The sequence below is a fragment of the Triticum aestivum genome, chromosome 5D (assembly GCF_018294505.1).
Source record: "Triticum aestivum cultivar Chinese Spring chromosome 5D, IWGSC CS RefSeq v2.1, whole genome shotgun sequence".
Classification (NCBI taxonomy): Eukaryota; Viridiplantae; Streptophyta; class Magnoliopsida; order Poales; family Poaceae; genus Triticum; species Triticum aestivum.
In genome coordinates this window covers 8,703,483-8,714,334 of record NC_057808.1, presented here as the reverse complement: position 1 = coordinate 8,714,334, position 10,852 = coordinate 8,703,483, and the positions used below count along the sequence as shown (strand labels likewise).

The following is a 10,852-nucleotide window of genomic DNA, read 5'->3' as shown; positions in this document are numbered from 1 at the left end:
TGGTGTATGACAAGTGGGCCAACAAGGGATTAGGCCCACTTGTCATAGGCTATTTAATTTTAGATTAACTATATATCTAATTCTAAGTTAATTGAGAAAACTATTCCTAATCTAATAGTTTAATTAAGTTTAATCTAATCAGCCGACGACCTGGGGCCTCACGTTTGTGACCCAGGCAGTGTTTGGAACAGCGGCGCACTCCAGTGACCAAAGCCACGGCGGCTACGGCCGGAATCGCAACTCCGGCAACCATATGGTTGGCGGAGAGTACATGTCGGACGAGCGCGATGATGCACGTGCAATGGTACCAACAGAGCATGCTGGGGTGGGCGGAATCAACCACAACGACGAGCTCGGCGGCGACCGATGGCGGTGCTCGACGGATTCGAGCAGGCGGGCACGGATTCAGTGGTTTAGGGGCGTCATCTTAGGGGCACCATGAGCACGATGGCGACATTGATTTGTGGTTTAGCAGCGTAGGGGCGATGAATCGATGATGACGCTCCGGTGGACGCATACGAGGAAGACGGGCGATTCCGTCGTGTTGGGGAGGTCCTGCTCGAGCCGCTCCTGGGAGGAGACGTATTTGAGGCGTGCACGTCTCCTGGACAGATTTTTAGCCGTCTGTGAGGATGATGGACGCGGCGACGGCGAACGTCATGGCAACAGCCGTTCTCAGATGCGGCTAAGGGGAGGAGAGCGTGGGAAGGGAAGGAAAGCTAGCTATGGTTTTCCAGAGGGCCGTGTACGTCGCGAAGCAGCCCTACTGGAGCTACTGTGGCGGCAGCTGTCAAACAGCGGCTGACCGTGGCACCCACCGGCGTGTGCGCAGTCGACGAGCGGAGGAAGACTATGACTGGGGAGATGGGCTGGGCGTTGCGCTGTGCAGTTGGGCCAAAAGGTAAGCCCTCTCCCTCTCTTCTCTTTTAATTTCAGTTTTATTTTTTCCGGGGGTAAAAATGTCCGCCCCGTAGGCGGTCAAAGCCGTTTGACCAGACAGTAACGACAAGAAAGGGCATTTCTGTAAGGGCACCTCACGACACAGGGGTAAATTTAAGCACACTTCAAAATTAGGGGTAAATCTGAGTAGTGGGTTCAAGTTAGGGACACAAATGTAAAAGACCCTTCTTTTTCCGGGCCAAGATTGATTCGTTTCCTACTAAAATAGACAGATGATGAGGAAAGATCTCATTGCGCTCATTCTTAAACCTTACCTAATAAAAACACGCAACAAAACGGAAGGAAGCAATTAAAAACCTTATTTGAAATACTGGATCGTACTGGTCGAGTTATGCTTATACGCGTGACAGGTCATAGACAGAGAATACTGAACAATACCTCATTGCCAATTATGAGTTGCCAATTGTTTTAACGCCCGGGCTAGCCCAGCACAGCGATTTCTCAATCCTCATCATCTTCTCTCGGCTTCTATATAAGCACGTACGACCCTGAGACATAGACAAACACAAATCTATACCTGCTCTCCTCTTCCTTTCTCTGAGCGAGCAATGGCACCGAAGCGGAAGGGTGGCAATGGGCGGCAGAAGACCATCATGCGGCGGGTCGAGAAGGAGGGCGCCCGGCAGGTATGCTTCACCAAGCGCCGGCAGGGTCTGTTTAACAAAGCCAACGAGCTGGCGGTGATGTGCGGCGCCGAGGTAGCCGCCATTGCCTACTCACCCGCTGGCAATGCTTTCTCCTTCGGCCACCCCTCCGCTGAGGCCGTCATAGACCGCTTCCTGGCGGGCGACGGGACGGGAGTCCTGAGTGCCACCGACAATAACAAGTTGAAGAAGTTGCACCTGCAGCACGGCGAGCTGCGCACGCAGCTGAAGGAGGTGAAGATGCAGAAAGAGTGCATGGAGGAGGCCATGGCAAAGAAGCGCGCCGTGGGGGACCAGATTGCGGTCTGGCTTAACCCCGAACTAGGTGACATGGGGGAGGAGGAGATGATGGCCTTCGCCGCCAAGCTGATGCCGGTGCGGGTCGCCGTCTCTGAATGTGCAAACCAGGTACTCCTGAACCTGGGGATGGAGAACATCCTTCGCGCGTTCCAGGCGCCTGGGGTGCCACTGCCGCAACAGCACTTTGGTGGAAGTACCCTTGAGTTTGGTAGCACCAGCACTAACACTGGGATGGAGATGCAGCAGATGCATATGGCGATGCCTCCAACTCAAGGATTCGCCATAGGGATGGATACACACCATATGCCAATGGCGATGCCTCCGCCGGGCTTGGCCTATGGCATGAATATGCAGCAGAGTCTTATGTCGATTCCTCCACCGTCCAGGTTTGGCGCTGGGATGGAGATGCAACATATGGTTATGGTGATGTCGCCGCAACAAGGGTTTGCCGCCGGGACGGAGAAGAAGCAGGTGACTATGGCGATGCCACCGTCGGAGTTCCCTGCTGATATGGAGATGCCGCCACCCATGGGGATAGCCACTGGGATAGAGATGGTGCAGCAGGCAACTGGGACGAACATGGGGTTCCCATTCTGAGGAGAAGAAGACAAGATCCATATCGAGTTCTGAGTACGAGTGCGAGTCCGAGAGTGAGGGTCTGAGTCTGTCCGAGTTAAACTATCCATTGACGCATCGTATGCATGGATGGATGTCAATCTCTTAGTTCATTGCCAATCTAGTTATATTATTCATCGTGCTTGCAGGTGATGATCATCTACCTGTGTTGAAGATTCATTATCGTAGTATTAATGGCTTGCAATCTTTGTATTTGTGGTACCATGACAGGAAAGTAAGGAATGAAATACTATTAAGCCTTTTCTTTGATTCTCTCTGCTGGCAACAACACAAGAATGAACTGTTATGTAGTCGTGAGTCTTGACCATTCCGGGAAAGAGAAATTTATATCCCCGTCTGAATTAAAAGTTTTTATAATATATTTATTGGACATGAGAATTGCATATATTTCGAAAGATTTGAAACATAGATAAAATTGTGGTGCTATATGTATGCATGAGTTTTTTTGGTTTTGTTTACAAAAGCATGTGTTCGTGAGTTGCCTATGTTGTGTTGGTTCATTATAGAAATCCTAATTGTGCCATTCCTTTTTCATATTATGGTGACATCGAGAAGATGAGACATTATGTCTCTTTTAGTAATCTAGAAAAGGGCACTCGCAAAAATAAAATGGCATGTAAAAAACAAGAAAAGGGTTTGAAAATTTGCTTCTACATAGTTAGGGTGGCCATTGTTTTCGCTTGGACGGTCATGCATGGAGCACGATTTGCAAGCATGCATCCATGCTTGGTTGGAGTGACCGGTGAGAATGGGGTGTCACCCTATTGGCTAGGCCCGTAAGGAGTGTAGCCTGTGTTCGAGCCTTGGCTAACGACTAGTTCTTAAAGGTTAAAAATATGCCTCTAAGGGTTAATCCTGAATGGTCTCGTCCACAACACTATCATCCTAGATTTTTTGTTTGTTGTCATTCTTTTGAGCTGTTTTGTGGCCATATATAAGGCTCCATCTATGCATGGCCACAACATCGCAGGTCCCCTTGAGCATTGTGTATAGACAATCTTTGTTAGTCTTCAAAAAAGAAGGGAGGGCAGGGGAGGAGTCCTTATCTCAATTCTTCCATGAGTTGGTTGCACTCTAGAAAGTCGACGACGCATGATCTGTTCTCTCTCTCTCTCGCTTGCTTATTTTTGTTTGCGGGGTGGTTCTCTGTCGCTTGCTGCCTGCTTCTGTTTTGAGTTTTCGTATGATAGTTTACTAGTACATGGTTTGTGATACTTGATTAACAAATTGTCTTTTCAATAGAACGAATCAACTATTTGGCTGCAACATAAAGGAATTTGTCAACGGCCGAAGACTTCTAAGCACCCAGAAAGAATTTGCCACTATTTGAATTTGATATAAATTCAGCCAACCGTTTTTTATTCGCAAGCAGGTGGTGTTAATTACTACATATTATTCGTCCAGCAGTCATTGCTATTCATTCAATAGCATCGTGTCAGCTGCATCATCAGCCACCGTTGGAGGCATCGTACGTGTGGTTGCCTCTTGACCTGTGAGGCCGCGGCCCCTTTTTGATTGAACAGTTAGCTGACTATCCGTTAGTTAGGCTAGGCTAAGAACAAATGTCATTCACACTGAACAAAACGGTTGCTGATGTCGCATGTGCATAGTCCGTAGATGTGTGTGTGTAGTCGCGTAACAATTGTGTGTAGTGGTGTGCGTGCGTGTGTGATGTGTGTGTTATGCACATATTTTACTTTATCCATGTAACTAAGGTTAAAGAAAACGGTTGCAGACATAACCTGTCAAAACATGTGCTCTGATTTTATTCTATTGTCAAAACATGCATGACCATGAGCATGGGAAAAAATGCAGTTGTAGCTTTTGCCCCCACTTAGCGAAGCATGCTTTGGACGGATGAGGAACTATCTATATCTAGGTCAGGCGCACCTGAAAAGGACAGGCTATGATCCATGGAAGAGGGGTTGGAATATTAGGTTTGCTGACTAAAGTGTCGGAAGGGAGAGAGGGATTTGGTGGAATTGTTGTTGTATTGTTTGAGCCTCGTGGGCGCATATATAGGAGTACAATGATCAACTTGGAGTACAAGACAAGGCAGGACCAAATCCTAGTCTATCCTATACTTCCTAATAATCGTATACTCAACATCCCCCCGCGGTCACAACGGTAGCGACCCAGACGGTGAGACTGAAGAAGAATCTGAAGGCAAGCCGACGGACACCCCCACAGTTGCAACGGTCGACGCATCATGGAGTCGTGGCTGGAGTGGAAACCGACGAGGTTGCTCAAGCAGGCAGTAGCCCTTTGTGCCGTTTGTCGAGGTAGCCGAGAACGTAGGTGGTGTAGCCGTAGTCGAGGTAGCCGTGCAAAGAATGCCGTGGTCGATGTCGAGTCGGGGTGACCGGTGTCGAGGAAGTCGTCGTGGAGCCGCGGGCGCAAGGGGGTGCCGAGTTAGCATGGGCGCAGTGGTGTCGAAGTAGTGGTGCACCGGGGAGAAGATGTTGTTGATGACGCGTCGCGGCGGGTTTGCCAAGCCCGGGGACACATCATGGACGAAGGCACGCAACGGTGTTGCCAGCACCGGGCATGCGTAGACGGACGAAGACAAAGTTGACAAAGCGCCTACCAGGCTTGCCAGGCCCGGGGACACGTCGTGGATGAAGGCACGCATCGGTGTTGCCAGCACCGGGCATGCATAGACGAGGGACCTGCACGAGCTGTACGCCATGTCGGAGAAGTCGGAGGGGCCAGCAGAGAAGAACTCAACGACGATTGCGGCGTCCATCGGCGCGGGGCCGATGTCACCAACGGTGGTCGGAGTAGACGAAGTGGTCGGGGCAGATGACGGTGACGCTGGCGACGACGTGGTGCTTGGACGAAGACGAAGGGGGTGGACGGGCGGCGGCGGTGGTTACGAAGGTAGCGGCGGCGGCGGCCAAAGAAGAGCGGCGGCGGCGGCCTGACGGTGGCGGCGGCGGCTAGGTTAGGAGTGCGGCGGCGGTGCTCGAAGTAGGCGAAGAACCCTGACAGCTTGACGAAGACCGACGCGGACGGTGGCGTTCCCGCGCCAAGGGAGAAGGCGCGGCGCATACCACGGGAAGTCGACGCGCGGTGACGGCGGAGTGGACCGCGGGCCGCGGCGCTACGCCCCAAAGGGGCAATGCATCGGTGGCAGGCGGGTCGGGGTGACGGCGGGGACCGCGGGCCACGACGCTGCAGCCCGAAGGGGCGACGCAACGGCGGTTCGCGAGTCGGTGCAGCCGCGGGCACGGCCTCGGGGTGGCGGCGGGGACCGCGTATCGTGGCACGACGGCCTGAAGGAGCGACGCAGCGGCGACGCACGAGTCGATGCAGCCGCGAGGAGAACCACGGGGCGGCGGCACTGCGGCCCGACGCAGCGGCAGCCCGATGCTTGATCGGCGGAGAGGCGCGCGGTACTCAGGACGATCTTCACGGGACCTGCGGAGGCGCGCGTAACCGACAGGCCAGGTCGGTCGTGCGGTGTAGATGAGGCGGATCGCGGCGGCGAGCGGGTGATCAAGCCAATCGCGCGTGAGGTCGGGGACACCGCTCGATGGAGGCGGGGTGGCGGCGGAGTCCGAGATGAGGCCGGCGACGACGGACGGCATGGGACGTCGTGCGGACAAGCTTGTTAGCACCGGCACCCGGGCTGCCAAAGCAGCGCCGGCGCCCGGGCAGCGAGGCCCGAGCGACCAACGGAGCAGCGGCGCCCGAGTTGAGGAAGCCGACGAGCCTGACGTAGCCGTCCCGACGCAGCCGAGGACGAGGCCGGCGAGGTAGACCGCCGGGCCGCCGTGCAGACACGGCAGAGGCGGGTGACGTGGATCGATGGGCTGGCCGGTGCGCGAGCGACGGCTATGATTGGCCGTCGCATGGCACGAGGCCGCCGGGTCGGGGCGATGCAGGTATCCCGGTCGGAGCAGGGCGGTGACGGCCGGTGCAGGGCAACGGACGGACCGACGCGTGAACAGCGGCTGGCCCTAACGGGCCGCCTCGGCGCTGGACCGGACGAGATGCATCAGGCGGCTGGACATGGCACTGGTAGAAGCGTGCAACTGAGAGGGGCATGAGATGTACAGCAGTGCATGAAGGCTGAGTTGATGCATGAGGAGACGAGCAGCCTCCAGCCGCGAGTTGCCTACACGCACCATGCACAAGCACATACGTGCATGGACACGGCCACGCGCGGAGTGGATTTCCGATCCGGCGCCCGGCGTTGGAGCCAAGCATATCCACGCGTGGTGCGTGAGTGGCCGCGGGCTGCACGCCGAGGAGCCGAGGACGCAGGTCCAGCGCAAGGCCGGCCAAGCGGCCGCCGTCCAGCATGCCAAGCCCGAGGCACCATCTAGCCGGAGACGATGAAGATGTCGATGAAGTAGACGCGCGTTGTAGTCGACTGACGACAGCAGGCGACGCAAACCGATCTACGGATCGGAAAACCAAAAAGAAACGCTGATCAAGACGAATGGCGCGAGAGAAAATCCGGATTAAGTGATCGAGAAAAAGACTCTCTAGGGCAGCCGATCAACATGACGGGCGGACGAACCCTAGGTATGGGCGGCGCTGCCCCCGATGGCGATCATGGAGATCCGCCCCGGGGGCGGCGCGGTGCGGAAGCGGCGGCGGCTAGGGTTTGGATCGAGATTAGACTGATACCATGTTGGAAGGGAGAGAGGGATTTGGTGGAATTGTTGTTATATTGCTTGAGCCTCGTGGGCATATATATAGGAGTACAATGATTAACTTGGAGTACAAGACAAGGCAGGACCAAATCCTAGTCTATCCTATACTTCCTAATAATCGTATACTCAACATAAAGCATGGACAGCAGCGTGTCTGTGTAAAAACGGATAAGGGAACCATCTAAAGAGCAACTCTAGCAGACCCCACAAAAAGCCCCGACCCGCAAAATAACCGCCAAAATGCGGGTCGACGCGGAAAATCCCACGCGAACAGACCCCGCGCGGGGCCGGCCCGCAAAATTTTTTTAGGGGTGCGGCAAAATCTCGGCCCCAACCCGCGAATACGTGGGTTTCCGCCTCGCCCCTACGGTGCCCCATATCGCAGTAAAGCGGTTGGCGGGAGGGACATTTCAGCTCGCGCCTTTTCCCCATCTCCTTCCGCCGCCCGCCCGCCCTTGGTTCCGCCCGTCCGCCGCCGGCGATTATGGCCAAATCTGCGGGCAGAATCGCGCCGCGGAGGCATTCCCCACCCTCCAGCACCGATTCGCTGCACACACCCCCCCCCGATCCGATGAGAAGAGCCGCCCCTCGTCGCTGTCGCCGCCAGGGATCGACCGCCCTCGAGCCCGCCCCTTGTCGCCGCCCGGGATCACCCGCCACACGAGCCGCCGGTCAGTGTTTGTTTTGTGCTTCGTGCCGAGTGTTATGCCTAGTTGATTGATGTTGTGTTATCCTTCACAATATGATCCTCGAAGATGAGACAGGAATGAACTTAGAGTTCTTCTACGACAATGTGGGTAGCCGTGTCAAACCAGCTAGAGACCCTAACCGCATTAGAGCTTTTCTTCAGACCTACAAAGAGATTGAAAATGCAAACACCCACTTTCAACTTCTGGAGGATCTCATTGATCACCATTGGCAAAGGGCTGGACAGTAACAAACTCATTTTTCTATTCATTTGAATTTGTATCCGGGACAAGTTTTGTATTGCATTATTTAGTTTGCTTCGGTGATTTGAATAATTATTTGTAATGTGGATGATTGTTGTATTGTATTGGTATTGAATAATTATTTCGTTTGCTTCGGTGATTTGAATAATTATTTTGTAGTGTGGATGTTTGTTTTATTTTTGTGGTGTGGTATTGATATTTGCGGACCGGCGGGATGCAGCGGCGCAATAGCAGACCCCGCAAAGCCGACCCGTAAAAAAGTATATTCCGCGAATATCCTTTTATACGGGTTCGTTTGGGGGGGTCTGCCTCTGTGGCCGTCCGCGTCGGCCCGCAAAGCCGTTTTTCCCCGAACTGCAAACGCGTTTTGTGGGCCGGCGGGATGCAGGGTCTGCTAGAGATGCTCTAAGCATATGTAGAATTCCGTTATCGATGATGGCACACACACCAACACGAGGTATCTGTATATCTATCTAAGGGCATCTCTAACGCTGACCCTCAAACCTCCCACAACCGTCCGGACTACGCTGTCCGGATTGTAGAAGTCATCCAACGTGATTTCTCTCGTAAATCGGAGACAAAAATGGAGGGATTTGTGGGAGTCCGGACAAATGAATGCCAATTTGTGCATTATGAATTAGTACTAATTTGCCAGCATCATAGCGCCAAAGCACAGTGCCTTGGTATTTTTTTCCTTCAGTCCTGGTTTTATTATTGCTTAGGTCTTAATTAGTCAGCAAGCACCGTGAGTATGCATGCCAGTTTTTTGTTGCTCCCCTTAGCCATCTGGAAAGATGGTGTTTTTAGGTAAAGCAGTCTTCAGCGAATGTGCATCTCAGCCGACCTATACTCGTAGTGTGTGGTCTTGAGTGAGTATGCATGTCAGTTTGAAATACGAGAGCCTCAGTTTTTTCATCAAGAACAGGCACAGATGGGTGTTTCTCACGTGCTATCTCTATTTCTAATGGATGACTTGCTAGTCTCCGTTTCATCCGGGTTTTTTTGTCTCAACCTTTCACCTTTGTTTGGTTTTTTCGTCCCTTCTCCCACCTTCTCCGTAACGATCCCCTCGCACATAGTGAAAAAACAAATCAGATGACAACGTACCGAGGATCCCTCATATGAAAAATCTCTACTCTTAATGGATGACTTCGGATTTTTTAGTCTCAACCTCCCACCTCCGTCTGGTTTTTTCGTCCCTCCTCCCACCTCCCCTGTAACGATCCCTCGCACATAATCCCCTCGCACGTAATGAAAAAAATCAGTTGACCACGTACTGAGGATCCCTCACACGAAAAACAATCAGACGAAGACCATGTAGCCAAAGCCCCTCGCACGAAAAAAAATCAGACGAACCAGGAGTGAGAGTGCGAGACCCCCCTCCCACGAAGCAGGGAGCGAGGCCCCCCTCGAACGAAAAAAATTCTGACGAACGAGGATGCCCTCGATCTACTCGCTCCGACGACGGGAACCACGCCCCAGCCACCATCTTGGATCCCTTCGGCGCCACCTAGGTCCTAGAGGAGTCCGATCCCTTCGCCATCGCGAAAAAAACATACGCCGCTGGTCTCCTATCAATCCAACTACCGCCTTGGGACGCTGCCGCTGCCACCATCGCGGAACCCCATGGCAGGGTGATGTCTACTACGCAACTTTATTCTTGTAGACACGTGTTGGGCCTCCAAGCGCAGAGTTTTGTAGGACAGTACCAATTTTCCCTCAAGTGGATGATCTCAGGTTTATCAATCCGTGGGAGGCGTAGGATGAAGATAGTCTCTCTCAAACGACCCTGCAACCAAATACAAGAAATCTCTTGTGTCCCCAACACACCCAATACAATGGCAAATTGTATAGGTGCACTAGTTTGGCGAAGAGATGGTGATAAAAGTGTAATATTGATGGTAGAAATATATTTTTATAATCTGAATAAATAAAAACAGCAAGGTAGCAAATAGTAAATGAGCACAAAACCGGTATTGCAATGCTTGAAAATGAGGCCTAGGGTCCATACTTACGCTAGTGCAATCTCTCAACAATGCTAATATAATTGGATCATATAACCACCCCTCAAAGTGCGATGAAGAATCACTTCAAAGTTCCTATCTAGCGGAGAACATAAGACGGAGTTGTTTGTAGGGTACGAAACCACCTCAAAGCTATTCTTTCCGATCAATCTATCCTAGAGTTCGTACTAAAATAACACCAAGCTATTCTTTCAGATCGATCTAACCAAAGAGTTCGTACTAAAATAACACCAAAGCAAATTCAGATTCATAATATTCAATCCAACACAAAGAACTTCAAAGAGTGCCCCAAGATTTCTACCGGAGAAACAAAGACAAGAACGTGCATCAACCCCTATGCATAGATTACCCCAATGTCACCTCGGGAATCCGCGAGTTGAGTGCCAAAACATATATCAAGTGAATCAATACGATACCCCATTGTCACCACGAGTATTCAATTGCAAGACATATATCAAGTGTTCTCAAATCCATAAAAGTATTCAATCCAATAAAAACAAAATCTCAAAGGGAAAACTCAATTCATCACAACAAGATAGAGAGGGAGAAACACCATATGATCCGACTATATTAACAAAGCCCGCGATACATCAAGATCGTGACATCTCAAGAACACGAGAGAGAGAGAGAGAGAGAGAGAGAGAGAGAGAGATTAAACACATAGCTACTGGTAC

At 52.0% G+C, this 10,852-nt stretch overlaps 1 protein-coding gene across 1 annotated transcript; it reads left to right on the top strand.

Moving 5' to 3' along the window:
- The first annotated feature begins 1,508 nt into the window (after positions 1 to 1,508).
- On the top strand, positions 1,509 to 2,501 carry LOC123125434 (agamous-like MADS-box protein AGL61). The gene has a single exon (XM_044545929.1). It carries the CDS (start codon positions 1,509 to 1,511, stop codon positions 2,499 to 2,501), a length of 993 nt encoding a protein of 330 aa, XP_044401864.1.
- Positions 2,502 to 10,852: the final 8,351 nt, after the last annotated feature.